At 36.5% G+C, this 18,802-nt stretch overlaps 1 protein-coding gene across 1 annotated transcript in view; it reads left to right on the forward strand.

The window, feature by feature from the left end:
- Positions 1–17,427, forward strand: part of VAMP7 (vesicle associated membrane protein 7) — a 58,585-nt gene extending 41,158 nt beyond the window's left edge. The window contains exons 6-8 of the mRNA XM_039223617.1: positions 9,641–9,708; positions 11,252–11,344; positions 15,527–17,427. Coding sequence (XP_039079548.1) covers positions 9,641–9,708; positions 11,252–11,344; positions 15,527–15,595 — 230 coding nt within the window. The 3' untranslated portion in view covers positions 15,596–17,427. The remainder of the gene's footprint in view (positions 1–9,640; positions 9,709–11,251; positions 11,345–15,526) is intronic.
- Positions 17,428–18,802: the final 1,375 nt, after the last annotated feature.

Consider the following 18,802-nt stretch of genomic DNA (forward strand, 5'->3'; position numbering starts at 1 on the left):
TGCTGTCTCTCTCTCTCTCTCAGAAATAAATAAAAAACATTAAAAAAATTTTTTTTAATGATCATCAACTTCATACAGACTGCTATATGCAGATGTTATATACAAACCTAATGGTAACCACAAATCAAAAGCTAGTAATACATATACAAAGAATAAAGTGAAAAGAATCCAAGTATATTACTAAGGAAAGCCAGTGAACCATGAAAGACACAAGAGAAGAGAGGATCAGAGAAGAACTACAAAAACAACCACAAAACAGGTACCAAAATGGTAATAAATACATATCTGTCGGCAATTACTTTTAATGTAAATGAACTAAACAATCAAAAGATACAGGGTGACATAGTAGATAATAAAATAAGAAAGGGGATATGAGAAGTGAGGGGATGGAAAAACATTTATCATGCAAATGGGTGTCAAAAGAAATTGAGAGTAGCAGTACTTATATCTGACAAATTAGACTTTAAAACAAATACTGTGACAAGACAAAGAAGAACACTATATAATCAGAAGGGAGAAAACCCAACAAGAAGGTATAACAATTATAAACATTTATGCACCCAAATAGATAAAACAGTTAATAATAAACGTAAAAGACTGAATTGATAATAGTGGGGGACTTTATAGCACCTCACTTACATCAAGGGACACATCATCCAAACTGAAAATCAAGAAGGGAACAGTGGCATTGAATGACATACTGGAACAAATGAATTTAACAGATATGTACAGTTCATTTCAAACTTTTCCAAGAAAAAAAATAGAAGAGGAAGGAAATTTTCTGGTTCATTCTATGAGGCCAGCATTCCCCTGATACCAAATCCAGATAAAGACACCACACACAAAAAAAGAGTACTACAGACCAGTATCTATGATGAACATAGATGCAAAAGTCCAACAAAATAGCAAACCAAATCAGCAATGTGTTAAAAAAAATCATTCACCACACACAAGTGGGACTTATTCCTTGGCTGCAAGCTTGGTTCAGTGTTTGCAAATCAGCTAATGCAATACATCATATCAATTGGAGCAAAGGTAAAAACCCTCAACAAAGTACATTTAGAGGGAGCATACCTCAACATAGTAAAAGCCTTATATGAAAAACCCATGGCTAACATCATACTCAATGGTGAAATCCTGAGAGCTTTTCCCCTAAGGTCAGGAAGGCAAAGATTAGACGTCTGTTCTCACCACTTTTAATCAACATAGTACTGGATGTCCTAAACAGCAGTCAGACAACATAAGAAATAAAAGGCATCCAGATTGGTAAGGAAGATGTAAAACTTTCACTATGTGTAGATGAGGTGATATTCTATATAGAAAACCCTAAAGACTCCACCAAAAAACTACTACAACTGATAAATGAATTCCGTAAAGTCATAAGAAGCAAAATTGATGTATAGAAATCCATTGCATTTATATACAGTAATTAATGAACCAGCAGAAAGAGAACTTAACAAAACAGTCCTTTTTTACAATTACACCAAACATAACAAAATACATAGGAATAAACTTAACCAAAAAGGCGAAAGACCTGTTTTCTGAAAACTATCAAACTTTGATGAAAGAAATTGAAGATAACACAGAGAAATAGGAAAACATTCCATTCTCATGGATTGGAAGAAAAAATATTGTTAAAACATCTATATTACCCAAAGCTTTCCACACATTTAATGCAAGCCCTTTCAAAATACACACCAGCATTTTTCACAGATCTAGAAGACCCGAATAGCCAAAGCAATATTGAAAACGAAAAAATGGGAGGTGTCACAATTCCAGACTTCAAGTTACATTACAAAGTTATAGTGATCAAAACACTGGCATAAAAAGACAGAAATTAATGGAATGGAATAGAGAGCCCAGAAATAAACCCATAATTATAAGATCAATTAATCTTTGACACAGGAGACAAAAATATGCAATGGGAAAAGGTAGTCTCTTCAACAAATCGTGTTGGGAACACTGGACAGCAACATGCTAAAAAATGAAACTGGACCTCTTCCTTATATCATACACAAAAACTCAAAATCTATTAAGGACCTAAATGTGAGACATGAAATTCTAAAAATCCTAGATGAGAGCCCAGGCAATATTTTCTCTGACATTGGTTGTAGCAACATCATTCAAGATATCTCCTGAGGCAAGGAAAACAAAAACAAAAATAAACTATTGGGATTTCATCAAAATGAAAAGGTTCTGTACAGTGAAGGAAACTACAAAACTAAAAGTTTATGGAATGGAAGAAGATATTTGCAAATGATATATATGATAAAAGCTTTGTTCCAAAATATATAAGGAACTTGTACAACTCAACATGAAAAATTTAAGCCAATTATTCTAATTAAAAAATGGGCAGAAGACATGAACAGATATTTCTCCAAAGAAGACATCCAGATGGCCAATAGACACCTGAAATGATCTTAACATCAGTCATCATCAGGGAAATGTAAATCAAAACTACAGTAAGCTATTGCCTCACTCCTGTCAGAATGGCTAAAATAAAAAAAAAAAACTCAGGGAACAAAAAATGTTGGAAAGGATGTGGAGAAAAAGGAACCCTTTTGCACTATTGGTGGGAATGCAAACTGGTGCAGCCACTGTGGAAAACCGTATGGAGGCTCCTCAGAAAGTTAAAAAAAGTAGAGCTACCTTTTTGTCCTTAATAGCTGTACTGTGTTATTTCCCCCAAAGAATACAAAGCACTAATTCAGAGGTATATATGCATGCTTGTATTTATAGCAGCCTTATTTACAATAGCCAAACAATGGAAGCAGCCCAAGTGTTCATTAATAGATGAATGGATGAAAATATTACACACACACACACACACACACACACGAATATTATTCAGCCATAAAAAAGGAAATCTTTTTATTTGCAATACATGGATCAATCTAGAGAGTATAGTGCTAAGTGAAATATGCTAATCAGAGAAAAGTAAATACCATATGAGTTCAATCATGTGGAATTAATGAACAAAACAAATGAGCAAAGGGGAAAAAAGAGACAAACCAAAAAACTCTTAATTATAGTGAGCAGGTCATTAACAGTAGGGAGGTAGGTGGGGAGTGATGTGAAATAGGTGAAGGGGATTAAGAGTACACTTAGCTTGATGAGCACTGAATAATATATGGAACTATTAAATCACTGTATTGTACAACTGGAACTAACATAACACTGTATGTTTTTTACACTGGAATTAAATTTATTTATTTTTTGGTGCAAAAGGTGACTCATGGGCAGAAAGAGCTGTACTGGGGTTGTGAAGAATGGCTGGTTTTATACTATGGAGTTGGGGAGGTAAAGTCAAAGGGGAGGCCTCCAGAGGGTCTTTAATATGCTAAAGAGGACTTCTAATACACCTAAGGCCTTGCTGTTGTCAAGCTAAAGTTGTTTTTCCCTCTGGCAAAGCATTAACATTAGGGCCATAGGGGGTTCCTGGAGAAATGCTCTACTTGCTTGTCTCAAGTATCTGTCAATGGGCTACAGGTTATAAGGGAATTTAATTTTACCTGCCATTTCCTTCTTGCCTTTGTTCCTGGCATCACTGTGGAGGGATGATATTGGGTCATATTATGTCACCCACTGCAGCAAAAGTTAATAGGAGCATTCTTCATGGGCTCCTATATCTAAAATAAAACCTGTACCCCCTTCACAGGAAACTAAGGAGCAAAGTAATGTGCCTTCTCATTCCTGTGAACCTGTGAAAGACCTCAAACTTCTCTTATGATGGTTGTACCTTTCTTTTTTATTCTCTTTTCCCCAATTTATACTAATAATTCCTTCTTAAAATGGGCCATTCAGAAGGATCATCACAGACATTTGGATTACAAATCAGAAAAACCCTTCTGATTCCTGCTGTTTGTTCCAACTCCATCTGAGGATGCTTCAAGCCTGACATCTAAAAAACTTCTCACTGGCAGCACTGGTAGACCCTGGGTTTGTAATTTGCTCTAATCATTAACCTGTATTTTTCTTGTTTCATTAAAATGCCTTTTATTAATTGCTTGATTGTTTACTAAAGAGAGTCTATATGATGGCTAAACACCACCTGTTCCACAGTTAAGGCCTTAAATGGCTCTCAAAATAACATTATATTATTAAATACTGAAATAACTCAAGTGCATAAAATTATTTTAACTTAAAAAATAAAGGGGTGCCTGGGTGGCTCAGTCATTTAAGCATCCAACTCTTGATTTCGGCTTGGGTCATGATCTTATAGCCATGGGATCAAGCCCCGCATTGAGCTTATTGCTGAGCACAGAGCGTGCTTAAGATTCTTTCTCTCCCCCTGCCCTTTTCTTCCATTTGTGTTCCCTCTCTCTCTCTCTCTCTCTCTCTCTCTCTGGAAGGAGGGAGGGAAGGAAGGAAGGAAGTAAAGGGAGGGAGGAAAAATAGAGAAGGACCCATATGACTAAAGTCAGAAATGAAAGGGAAGTAATCACCAATACCACAGTAATAAAAAGGTTATAATAGACTACTTTGAAAAGTTATATGCCAAGAAATTGGGCAACCTAGAAGAAATGGATAACTTTCTAGAAACATACAGTATTCCAAAACTGAATTAGGAAGAAAGAGAATAACAGAACAATTACTAGTAACAGATTTAACCAGTAATCAAAACCTACCAAAAATTAAGAGTTCAAAACCAGATGGATTCACAGGGGGATTCTACCAAACATATAAAGAAGAGTTAGTACCCATTCTCCTCATCCAAAAAATAGAGGAAGGAAATCTTCCAAATATATTCTATGAGGCCAACATTACCCTATATCAAAACCAGACAAAGACACCACAAAAAAAAAAAAAAAAAACAGGCCAGTATCCTTGATGAACATAGATTCAAAAATCCTCAACAAAATATTAGTAAACCACACCCAATAATACATTAAAAAGATCATTACCACAATCAAGTGGGATTGATTATGGGGATGCAAGGATGGTTACATATTTATAAATTAATCAATGCAATATACCATAGCAACAAAACAAAGGATAAAAATCATACGGTCATCTCAATAGATGGGGCAAAAGCATTTGACAAAATTCAGTATCCATTCACCATAAAACTCTCAGTAAAGTAGTTTTAGAGGGAATATACCTCAACATAATAAAACCATATGACAAATCCACAGCTGACATCATGGTCAATGGTGAGAATTGCAGTGTTTTTCCTTTATGATCAAGAACAAGACAAGGATGTCCACTCTCACCACTTTTATTCAACATAGTAGTAGAAGTCCAAGCCATAGAAATCAGACAATAAAAAGAAATAAGTGGCATCCATATTGGTAAGGAAGAAGTTGAGCTGTTTCTATTTGCAGATGACATGATATCATACATAGAAAACCCCAAAGACTCCACCAAAATGTACTAGAGGTAATAAATTCAGTAAAATTGCAGGATACAAAAATAATACTCAGAAATCATTAGTTTGTTACAGCTTATAACTAATGTAGCAGAAAGAGAAATTTTAAAAATTCCATTTGCAGTTGTGCCAAATAAATAAATAAATACAATACAATACGTAGGAATAAGCTTGCCCAAGGAGGCAAAATCTTGTACTCTGAAAGCTATAAAAAGGTTCATGAAAGAAATTGAAGACTACACAAGCAAACAGAAAGCTATTATTCCATGCTCGTGGATTTGAAGAATTAATATTGCAAAAATGTCCATACTAGTCAAACCAATCTACAGACTCAATACAATCCCTGTCAAAATACAAGTAGTATTTTTCACAGAATTAGAACAAGTAAAACTAAAATTTGTATGGAACCACAAAAGACTCCAAATACCCAATGATTCTGAGGTACAAAGGTGGAGGTATTATAATCCCAGATTTCAAGATATATACTACAAAGCTACGGTAAGCAAAACAGTCTGTTGCTGGCACAAAAATAGACACATAGATCAGTGTAACAAAATAGCTCAGAAATAAACCCACACCTATGTGATCAATTAATCTATGACAAAAACAAGAACATATAATGAGGAAAAGACAGTCTCTTCAAGAAATGGTGTTGGGAAAACTAGAGACCTACATGCAAAAGAATGAAACTGGACCACTTTCTTTAACTATACATAAAAGTAAACTCAAAATGGATTAAGGAAATGTGCAACCTGAAACCACAAAAATCCTAGAAGAGAACACTGGCAGTAATTTATTTGACATTGCCCTAGTAGATTTTTCTAGACAGGTCTCTTGAGGCAAGGGAACTAAAGCAAAAATAAACTATTGGGACTGCATCAAAATAAAAAGCTTTTGCATAGTGAAGGAAACCATCAAAATGAAAAGCCAATATACTTAGTTGAAGAAGATATTTGTAGATGACATATCTTGACATATCTGATAAAGGTTTAATACCTAAAATATATTTTTAAAAAACTTGTACAACTCAACACCCCAGTCAAATAACCTGATTAAAAAATGGGCAGAGGACCTGAATAGACATTTCCAAAGAAGACAAAGATGGCCCACAGACCCATGAAAGATGCTCAGCATCACTCATCATCAGGAAAATGCAAATTAAACTACAATGAGATACCACCTTACACCTGTGAGAATGGTTAGTGTCAAAAAGACAAGATATAACAAGTATCTGTAAGGATGTGGAGAAAAACCCTCATGCAGTGTTTGTGGATATATAAATTGGTATAGCCACTGTCCAAACAGTATGGCAGTTCCTCCGAAAATTAAAAATTGAAATACCATATGATACAATAATTGCACCTCCGGGTATTTACCCAAGGAAAATGAAAACATTAATTGGAAAAGATATATGCATACCTATGTTAATTCCAGAATTATTTATAATATGGAAGATATAGAAGCTAGCTAAGTGCCCATTGATAGATGAATGGATAAAAATGTGGTATGTACATATAATGGAATATTATACATCTATAAAAAATAGATCTTGCCATTTGTAACTACATGGACGCAACTAGAGGGTATTATGCTAAGTTAAATAAGTCATACTGAGAAAGATACCATGTGATTTCAGTCATATGTGGAATCTAAAAAACAAATGAATATGTTAAAAAACAGAAATAGCCCCATAAATACAGAGAACAAATTGATGGTTGCAAGAGGAGAGGGGTGGCAGATGGGCAAAATTGGGAAAGGGAAGTGGGAGATACAGGCTTTCAGTTATGGGAATTAATAAGTCACAAGGATGAAAGAGCATAAGGAATATAGTCCGTGATAGTATTGTATGGTGACAGATGGTAGCTACACTTGGAGTAAGCAGAGCATAACAGAGAAGTTGAATCACTGTTGTGCAGCTGAAACTAATGTAACATTGTAGGTCAACTATACTCAGATTTAAAAATTGTAATTATTCAATCTATTTGATGTAACAATTCAGATTGTCTATTTTTTCTTGAGTCTGTTTTGGTGGTTTATGTCTTTCTAAGAATTTACCCATTTTATTTATCTAATGTATTGGCATACTCTTATTCATAGCATTCTCTTCAGATCCCTTTCATTTCTGTGAAGTTGATAGTGATTCAGTAATTTGAGTTCTCTCTCTCTCTTTTTTTTTTTTCGGTTAATTTATGCAAAGTTTTGTCAATTTTGTTGATCTTTTCCAAAAACCTGTTTCTGGTTTCACTGATTTTTCTGTAGTGTTTTCTGTTCTCTGTTTAAATTTATCTGCTCTGATTTTTATTTCCTTCCTTCTTTTAGCTTTAGATTTAGTATGCTCTTCTTTTTCCATTTCATTAAGGTAAAAAGCTAGGTTATTAGTATGAAATCTTTTTTTCTTACCCTGCACAGTCTACTATAAAAAATTACCATAGACTGGGTGGTTTAAATAACAGAAATTCATTTTCTCACAATTCTGGAGGCTTGAAGTCCAAGATCATTCATTGTGCCTGCCTAGTCAGATTCTGCCTAGTCAGATTCTGGTGAGAACTCTCTTCCCGTATTATAGATGCGCCCTCTCACTATGTCTTCACATGGTAGAAAGTAAGACAGAGTAAGCTCTCTGGTGTCTCTTCTTACAAGTACACTAATCCCACCATAAGCCCTCATGGCCTTATCTAAACCTAATGATCTCCTAAAGGCCCCTATCTCTAAATACCATCACATTAGGAGTTAGTGCTTCAGTATATGAATTTGGGGGGATACGATTCAGTCCATAACATCTTTCTTCTTTTTAATGTAGGTGTTTACTACTTTAAATTTCCTTCTATGCACTGCTTTAGCTTCATCCCATAAGTTTTCCTTCTGTTACTGATTTTTAAATATCATGCCATTGCTAAGTCCGATAGCTGACTGCCCACCCACCCCCCCAAGTAAGTTTCCAACCTCTGCTCTTTTCCCTGTAGATCACAGCTTCCTGGGATTGTTTATTTTTTTTTCATACCTCATAATATTTTGTTGAAAACTGGATGTTTTAGGTAATGTGTTATAGCAACTCTGGTACTGTTTCCCATCCTCCAGGGTTTGTTGTTTGGTTGTTTTATTTGCTTAGTGACGGGGCTGGACTTTTTCTCTGAACTCTAGTTCTCCCACAGTGTGCAGCCTCTAATGTCATTTCTCAGAAGGAATAAGCCATGAGCATATGCAGTCGCCCTAGAATGACACATCCCTCTCCAAGTGTCTCTTTTCCTAATCTCCCTGTCAAGCTGATAGCTGATCTGCCTCTGTTGGTGTCACACCCAGATGTTAGCCTCCACTAATTGCAGGCTAATTGCTGTATTTTTTAGTAAGATGTCCCCCAGACATAAATTGATCCAGTGTAATCTAATAGAGCTTCCAATAGAGCTTCTGCCCTATGTGGGGCAGTAGGTGAAAGAAAGGAAGCCCAGACCCATCAGGCGTGCCTTGCTGGGACAGAGCTTCTGCGTTACGGAGCTAGAGGTAGAGGGAGGAGGAGAAACGTTAATGACTTGCCCCTCATGGGGAGAAAGCATAGCCGTGAGCAGAACTTGGAGGGAAAGTGAGCCTCTGGGCTTTACTCCCCGGGACTAGAGCTTCTGGCTCATCGAGCTGAGAGATGGGGCAGTTCATGGTTCAAATGTTGTAGACTGACTGTTTTTACTAAGAATTAGATAATTTTCATGTATATATATCTCCATTTGCTGTATGCCCATAGGACATTCATAGTTTTCAGAGACTTTAAATGGCAGCTGTGGTTTGTTTTCATAATTTTTCTAGTTATTTTGTTGGAGAGAACATCTGTGGAACTTCTCACACTGCAATTCTGGAAGTATCCAACTCTCACTCATTTTGAGGGCTCCATTTTTTTTAAAACCCTCAGAACATGCCCTTAATTTAGAGCTTAACAAACTATATAGCCTTTGGATCAAATCCACATAAAATTTCATTGGAATATCATCATGCCCATTTGTTTACATATAGTCTATGTCTGACAGAGTTGAATAATTGCAGCAGAGACGATTTGGTCCAGAAAGCCTACAATATTTAGTGTCTGGCCTTTTATGAAAAAAATCTGCCAATCCCTACTTTAGTTGGTCAGCTTTCCTAAGGTTTTTTATTACTTAAAGGTAAACATCCTCCTATAGTAAATGAGTTGTCAAGAATACCAACTATAATTAAAATCAGATTTGTCTTAAAAAATAGAAGATTTTTAATATAAAATGACATTTTCTGTTTTTTCCCCCACATTTTCAGATCTGGTAGCTCAGCGAGGAGAAAGATTGGAATTATTGATAGATAAGACAGAAAATCTTGTGGATTCAGTAAGTATGGGATATGGTAATATTTTTCAGTGTCTAAATAAAGTAGAGAAACTGGTTAATGGCTAACATAATAGGGAAATATGTTAAATTTAATAATTTGCAAGTTTTTCCCTTTCTAACCTCTATTATGTGATTATGTTGTGATGATGAGGATAATAATGAGGCATAGATATAGAATAAAAGTCACAACCCATTAGAAGCCATTAAGGAAACTTTGGTTTGGGAAATATACTCAATATACAGTATAGAAACAATTCTGTAAAGCTTTAGATTGGTGCCTTTATAACTTAGCTCAGCAGCATATACCAGTTTGTTTCTGGGAAACATGAAACAAATAAATGTACAGGCCAATTGTGATCCAGCATGAATCCTGAAAACTGAACGGTTCAGTCTCTTTCTTGCTGACCATGGCAGCTTGAGCCTTCATTGTATCAAACAAGAGTCATTTGATATTGGGAAGGGCCAGTGAGCCCTACTTCTGCTACAATTATATGTGTCTTTACATTTTCCATCTGGAAAGTGGATGAAGGTTTTGAGGAAAGATGATAGTTATACAGTGAATAGATGTATGTAGATGGAGGCCAGAGATCAGTTAAAATTTAGGTCTACACAATTACAAATTTAAATGTAGAGTAGTTTACACCTTAAAATGGATCAGTGCCTAATCATGTTTATTCTTACTAGCAGCTAGATCACAGTGGTTAGGAACACAAGCTCTACAGTCAGGATGCCTGGGATGAATTACACCTTTGCCACTTAACTGGTTTTGTGATCTTAGGCAACCTACTTAACCTCTCTATGCCTCAGTCCTCATCCTCTGTAAAATGGAGATGTACCTTATTAAAGCACATAATGCATGCAAAATGCCTAACACAGTATCTGGTACATAATAAGAGCTATTTCAGTGTTTACGGTTATAGTTAGTTTTATAGAGACATCTATTAACAATAGTTGTTAGGAGGGATAATAGTTTCATTTTAATCAAAGGACATGGAAATTGGAGGAAGGGTGGTACCATGTAGCAAGTCAGAATACCAAGTTTCTATAATGGCTCACTCTGTAACCCACTGCTATGGGGCAAAGAAGCATCTGATTCCAGATCTGCAGACCAAATTCTTAATCTATGAAGATTACGCTATTTAGCTAGAACTCTCTGTGTTCGGCCAGTGTTAATATAGTTTGTACTTTCCAAATAAGTCTTTAATTTTGTTGGCTATGTGACCCAGAATAACAAAAGATACTAATTAACTAGCATGTCTCTCCTTATGGAGGAATAAGCTATATAGAATAAAATGCGGCAAGTGTACCATTCAGTTATTTTTTACACATATATCTATACCTATGTAACCACCGCTTAGGTCAAGATAAAAACCATTTCCAGTAACTCAGAACGCTGCCTCACACATACTCTACCTGTGATGAGAGTAGTAAATTCTTGATTCAACATGATTAATGAAAGTAAAATGTTTACAGTCATCACTGCAAATCCGTCACGTAGTCAGTGCCAGGGATCAAAGAATTCATGTTTGTTTGTTTTTTCTAGTCTGTGACCTTCAAAACAACCAGCAGAAATCTTGCACGAGCCATGTGTATGAAGAATCTCAAGCTCACCATCATCATCATCATCGTATCAATCGTAAGTTTTTGGCATTTTGGTGTGTTATTTTTTGATCTTTAAAAAGTTAAAAGCTGGAATTCCTTCTCAATTATTAGCATTCTGAAATGAGCTACATATAGCTTTCAGAGGCAATACACATGAGCAAGTAGAGGCTTTCCTATGAATTCATCCAAAATATTCTACTCACATCTCATCTTGCTGTTGAGAGTGTTTATATGTTTGGAGTCATGCAAGGCATTCCAAATATTCCTGGATATTTAGTGTTTTTGTCACTACTGAAATGGGATTCCTTTAAAATTACATTTTGTGGGGCGCCTGGGTGGCTTAGTCGGTTAAGCGTCCGACTTTCGCTTAGGTCATGATCTCGCGGTTCGTTCGAGCCCCGCGTCGGGCTCTGTGCTGACTCAGCTCGGAGCCTGGAGCCTGTTTCAGTCTGTGTCTCCCTCTCTCTCTGGCCCTCCCCTGCTCACGCTGTCTCTCTCTCTCTCCTAGAAATAAATAAAACATTTAAAAAAAAAAAAAATAAAATTACATTTTGTAATTGACTCCATATTTTCTAATTACATTTCTGTTTTCTAGCTGATTGCATGTTCCATTTCTTTATTTCTATTTTCTCTTATCTGATTGATCTGTTTTTGTATCTGGCACCTTTCTATAACTCTTATTAGTTACAATAGTTTGTCAATTTATTCTGTATTCTGATTCTTTTGTCAGGAGTCAGCAAACGTTCTGTAAAGTGCCAGGTCGTAAATATTTTAGGCTTTTTAGGCTACATGTATTGTCTGTCACATATCCTTTTTTTAAAAACGAACTTTTAAAAATCTAAAAACCACGAGGCGCCTGGGTGGCTCAGTCAGTTGAGCATCCAACTTTGGCCCAGGTCATGATCTTGCGGTTCGTGAGTTCGAGCCCTGCTTAGGGCTGTGTTAACAGCTAGCTCAGAGCCTGGAGCCTGCCTCCGATTCTGTGTCTCCCTCCCTCTCTGACCCTCCCCTGTTCAAACTGTCTCTCTCTCTCTCTCTCTCTCTCTCAGAAATAAATAAAACATTAAAAATTTTTTTTTAAATATAAAAACCATTCTTAGCTCACAAGCTATGGGCTGTAATTTGTTGGCCCCTGCTATACGTAAATTATGATACCATGTATTAATAATTTAAACCTCATCAAATTTATGCACACATTATATGTAATTTTATGTAATTACATATATGTATGTATATGTATACATATATATAATTTAAAGTTACTAGCAATGTGGAATCATTACGGTGTCAGTGGCAACTTTAGTTTCTTGTTTTAATAGGAATGCTTCTAATATTTCATTTGTAAGAGTGATAGATACTATGAATACTTGTTAGACTCTTCTTGTCTGGTTAAAGGATTTTATTTTTGTTTCTAGATTACCTAAAGTTTTAGTCAGGAATAAGCATTTAATTTTGGGAAATGATATTTCTCTTCCCAGTGAATTAATATGACTGTCTACATTTAATATTAATATAAAGAATTACATTCATAAATGTACTTAAAATGAACTTTTCTTTCATTTCTGGAATAAAATACTAAGTGGCCATCATGCAGTATTCCTTGAATGCATTATGAGTTCTGTTTCCTAATGTTTATTTAGTAGTTCTCTTCTCTAGTAGTTCTCTTGTCTATAAATATAAATGAGTCTATATGCTATTCTTTTGTAATCCCTATGTAAACAAAAATTGGACCTCTTTGAACTATCCTCAGTGTCTGGTAACCTTTTTAATATGCTTAAACTCCTTTTTGTATTGCTTTCTGGGAGAATCATTCAGCTCACTCTTCCTGCAAGTTAACTTTCTTTTCAGCTCTCTTCATTCCATGTATTTATTTTTCATGGCCATCCTTTAAATTTTTAAGAGCTCTTATTATTTTTGGTATATATAACCTTTTTTTTTTTCCATAGAATTGTCCTTGTAACAGATGTACCCTCTCGTTGACTTTCTCTGGATATTTATTAAGAGATATATCATAGGGAAGTAGCTTATGTGCTGGTGGGAATGGCTAGGCAAGTTCAAAATCCTCAGGGCAGGCTGTCAGGAAGGGCAGGCTGGACTTCTGGAGCAGGAACAAAGCATAATTTATTCTTCATCAAGGAAACCTCAGCTCTGCCCTTAAGGACTTCTAACTGATTGATTCAGGCTAATTCAGCTTATGCAGGATAATCTGAATTACTTAAAGGCAACTGATTTATGAGCTTTAATTACATCTACAAAATACAGTACCACCTAGATTAGTGTTTGATTGGATAACTATGTGCTGTAGCCTAGCAAAATTGACACATAAAACTGACCTTGGAGAAATATAGTTATGTTTATCTATAATGGCTTTTTATTCTTTTTGTTTTTAAATAAATTATATAGGTATTTCTTTAAACTTTATTTCTAATATAGTAAGTGTTGACACTTATAATCCCCCTATGTAAGAGCTGTTTGGAGTCCTCAGTAAAGTTTAAGAGTGTAAAGAGGTCCTGAATCAAAAGTTTGAGAGTTGCTGCTCTAAGGAGGGTGGGAGGAAGATGCTTTACTTTGAGGGTGGTTTGTGGCTGGGCAAAGCCGCCTTTCTCCCTTTCCTCTTGCCATTTGCAGAAGCCCAGATTTAACTCTGAGCAGATTCCTGTGACTCAGCTCCACATTTCCTTGACCTCTGTTGAAAGACCACCACCTTAGATAGCAGGATCTATGTAACAGAGAAGGGCAGCCATTGATCTGTTGATATTATACTGGAAATTGTACATGGCCTTGAATGTCTCCTTGCTCAGGATCTTCAGGTGGCACATTCAAGGCTCCTTAGCTTAGCTTCTTCCTACTACGTGGGTCTGGGAATTTAGATTGATTTACAAAGCTATATTAATGTTAAATTCAGATTTTATTTATTGATGACTTACTACATGCATAGCATCACTCTCAATGCAGTATCAATCTTTCCAAAAACTTTTGTCACCTAATATATTGTACTTTAGCGTTAAAAATCCTTATATTTCATCTGTAGCAAATAGTCAACTTCATGTCAAACTGGAGTGTGTGTGTGTGTGTGTGTGTGTGTGTGTAGTTTAAACTATTCATTAATAACCAGAATTTGTTGTAAACCACCCCCCTCCCTCACATTTATAGAGAAGGCAAAAACACTCTGCTGACTTTTGGAAATGAGCATGGAATTCATAAATGAATTTTTTTTCCAGGCATTGACTAATGAAATTGGCCACTTAAAGATCTCAAAAAAGTTGTAATTTAAAGAAAGACAAAATGACTATATTAATGCAGTGAACCCAATTTTTAAAATAAATCTATTTTTGGAATTTAATAATGTGAACAAGCATGTACTATTAAAAATCATACTTTAAGGGGCGCCTGGGTGGCTTAGTCGGTTAAGCGTCCGACTTTCGCTTAGGTCATGATCTCGCGGTTCGTGGGTTCAAGCCCCGCGTCGGGCTCTGTGCTGACTGCCAGCTCAGAGCCTGGAGCCTATTTCGGAGTCTGTGTCTCCCTCTCTCTCTGACCCTCCCCTGCTCACGCTGTCTCTCTCTCTTTCCTAGAAATAAATAAAAAATATTAAAAAAAAAATCATACTTTAAAATGACAGTACAGTTAAAAAGCTAGCACGTCTACAATAGGACGTGTTTTTACTGTTACTTGTATCGTCAACTTTCCTTTGATTTGGTAATTGTAATTATCATCTCATTATTCACCGAAAGGTTCATAGTAATATTCTTGCTCATAGATGATATACATGTAGAATCTCTACTTATACTTTTAAATATTTCTAATCATCCTAATAATGAAAATAATCCGTGTGTAAAACCTAAACATGTGCTTCATAATAAAATCATACTTTAGGAGAAGTATGATAATTTGCGATCTTGATAATTAATGATGTCTCAGAGTTAATTCATATAGTTTGATTATGTCTGGTTCCCAGTGAAGAGAAACAACTCCACTGCTTTCTCTCCCAATGAAGAAAGTATACTGGAATTCAAATGTGTGAGAGCTGTAATAAAAAGAATAATTTTAATTCCACTTCTGCCTTTGAAAATACTTGCTTGGTGTATTATATTATTACACAACTGCTACTGTAATGGAACTAATATCTGTCCATAGGTTTTTGCTTTGTTTTATATCTTATTTATGAGCCTATGATACAGTCTAGAAAATAAAATTCCCTTCCCCCTCCCTCTAGGTGTTCATCTATATCATTGTGTCACCTCTCTGTGGTGGATTTACATGGCCAAGCTGTGTGAAGAAATAAAACAAGGAGAAGTTATCATTAACCGAGAATATGAGAAAACAAGGAGTTAAAAGCAATCCATGTGATTCAAGCCTTTGAATACTGACAGATGGTGTCTGCCAGTCTCTTCAACTCTCTTCCATTTCTTTTTTTTTAAATCTTGTTGTATGCTTCCAGATTTATCTTTGTCCAATTTATTCCAGTGCACTTCAGATTGAACCATTTATTGCAGCAGTAGCGTTAAAAAGGCTTTTGTTTCTTTAGTTCACTAACTAGAGTCATCTACTTAGAGAAACATTTTTATTTGTAATTGCACAAAGCTGTCACCGAGGTAGAAACAACCAGTCTTAAGCGCAGTCTACTAAGAATTTGGATGAACTTTGTATGTGCACACAACAGTATTCAAGAGAAAGATAGCATTGCTAACATCTCATCTTAATGTCTTTTGCTATTGAAGAGTTTTAGGTGCTTGAAAACAATATAAATGGAGAATTCTTATTACTTGGGGAATTGTAATTAATTTGTTGGTGCTGCTTGTTTCCAGGAGCCCATGCAGATGAAGTTTCAAACATTTTCTTTCAGTCGTATGGGGAACATTTTGCTAGCCCATTAGAAACACACAGAATTAACCTAATCCTTTTAGTATTCACTTTCAAGAAGAAAGTTTTAACCATTCACAAACCTTGCAGAGCTTGATATCCTCTCTTTCCCCATTGCAGTTGATTTGAAAAGATGATGGTTTAAATATTGTTGAAGATTGTGGTTTTTTATATATATATATTTTTCTCTTTGGTGGATATTTAGGACATTTGTATGGTTAATTGAATAGGTAGTGTAGGAGGTGGAGAGGCGAATTCTTCTAGCTCACCAGAGAAAAATAAAAGAACCACAGTGGATGTGCTAGTGTTTTAGAGATGTATGAAGAGGAGGTAGTGTGGGCAATTTTTTCCAGTCTGGGAGAAGCCCGAACTGAACATAGTCAACAGTCAACTCTAGGGTTTGGGTTTGACTGCTGTTGAATAATAGTTTTAGTATCCTTTATGGATTAATAAACTCTTTAATCTGACTAGTTTTGAAGAATTCTTTTGTGAAACTTGAGAGTAGACAGTATGATATATAGAAACAGTACCAGACAGTTTAATATCCATTTCACTGCAGTGCGGGAAAACTGGAATATGATCATACTGCTTTGGCTACACTGGCATCTGTTAGCTATTACATAGTTTTGGTGTGTATCTGAAAGGACATTTGCTGTCCTAAATCTAATTGCATTTATTTATCAATAAATGCCAGTAAATGGAAATTATATTACATTTGACTGTTTTCCAAATAAAAGAACAAAGTAGTCTATAAAACCTAGCCATCTGTATAATCCTAGTCATGTGCCTTGAATATATATGTGTCACATACTCTGACTCATGCTACCTGTTTTTCCATCTACACCTTTTATCCATGCTGTCTGATTCATTTATTTGACACATACTTTAGGCCCACTGGAACTTTTCTTCATGATCACACATAGTGCAAATGTTTCTTGGTCTTCTTTATCAACACTAATGCCTTTTAATTACATAAGCATTTCCTATTGGAAAACACATTTCTTCCAGGAAAACATTTGGCATTCCTGAATAATAGTTTCCAAATGTCTTTAATCCAAAGAAAAAGACTAAAAACTTATTTCCCTTTCTTATACACACCTAAGTAAAAATGATGTGCATGTCTTAGGGATAAATTACTTAACTGTTCATTGGTCTATTTATGTATAAGAATGCTTTTGAAAGCACATATCTTGTTTTAAATGACGCACAAATTGAAGGCATTAATAAAATTTAAGACTACTGCAATGAGCTTTAGAATTTCCTCCTTGAACCTAATTTCTTCTGATGACGTTTTACCATAGTTTACTTATGCTAAAAATACATTAAAAATTGTGGCCTGGGGAGGAGTTAAGATGGCAGAGTAGTAAGGGTACCCTATGCTTGCTCCATCCCTTGAACACAGCTAGATAAATTCATTCTGAATAACCAAGAAACTAATCTGAGGACTGAGAGAACAAACTGCACAACTAGTGGGATAAAAGAGACCACACTGTGGAAAGTAGATGTGGAGATGTGATCTGGGGAGAACAGAATCATGGGTGCTGCAGAGAGGTGGAACCCCTGATCAGGGAGAGAGGAGAGAGAGAGTAAGAGTGCACATACAGTGCACAAGGCACTGCACAAGGAAAAGAATTCCACATGGACGTCTGGGTCACTCAATGGGTTAAGCATCCGACTCCTGATTTCGGCTCAGGTCATGATCCCACGTTATGGGATCAGCCCCACGTCAGGCTCTGCTGAGCATGGAACCTGATTGGGATTCTCTCCCTCCCTCTCCATCTGCCTCTCCCTGCCTTGTGTGAACTCTCTCTCTCAAAATAAGCTTTTTAAAAAATTCCCCAAAACCATTGATGAGAGGAGCTGATTATCCCAAATTTTTACAAGGAACAGAGCTCAGTCTGAAGTTTTAGAAGTGTGCACCATCACTAGGGTGGATGGAGCTTGGTGGGCACAGAGGTGTTCCTGTGGAGGAGGGCAGAGGCCCAAGAATGGACAGCATGATCTGAGAATCCCCAGGGTCACACTGGGAGAGACAGTTCCTCTTCTTGGAGTGCATATAGGAGAGGTGGTATTACCTCTCCACAGACAGCAGAGTCATTAGGCACCACTGAGCCACCCCGATCATTAACATAGGAGCAGAGGCACCTGCTGAGGGCAGCTGATTTGGATGCTGGCTTTTTGCTGCACTTTACCATAAACTCCAAGCCCCTGTGCATTTGTGCAGCTGCCCTTCTGGGCCACACCACCAGCCTTAGCACAGCAAGACCCTCCCCCAGAAGGTCAGTGCAGGTCCATGCTGTGCCAGGTCTCTAAAATTTGGAGTTTTGAAACCCAGCCAGTGCACCTGAGATAAAACAGAACTGTGCTGCTGGGTAAGCAGAAAGCTCAGACACAGGGTGAAGGCAGGGATCTGAGGGATACCTGGGACACATGAAGGGAGATTGTTCACTCTTCTGTGAGAGCTTCATGAAATAGGCAGTGGGTATGAACTCCCCAGGGATGAGAGAGTGGGATGATGCCATTTTTACCCCCATCCATCAGTATGGACGGACTTCAGTGAGCAGCACAGTGCCCACAGTGGAGGCTTGAGTAGCTTGCACCAAGCCCCCCACACCACCATCATGTTCTG

Source organism: Hyaena hyaena, unplaced genomic scaffold, assembly GCF_003009895.1.
Source record: "Hyaena hyaena isolate Hyena2069 unplaced genomic scaffold, ASM300989v1 scaffold_1388, whole genome shotgun sequence".
Taxonomy (NCBI): Eukaryota; Metazoa; Chordata; class Mammalia; order Carnivora; family Hyaenidae; genus Hyaena; species Hyaena hyaena.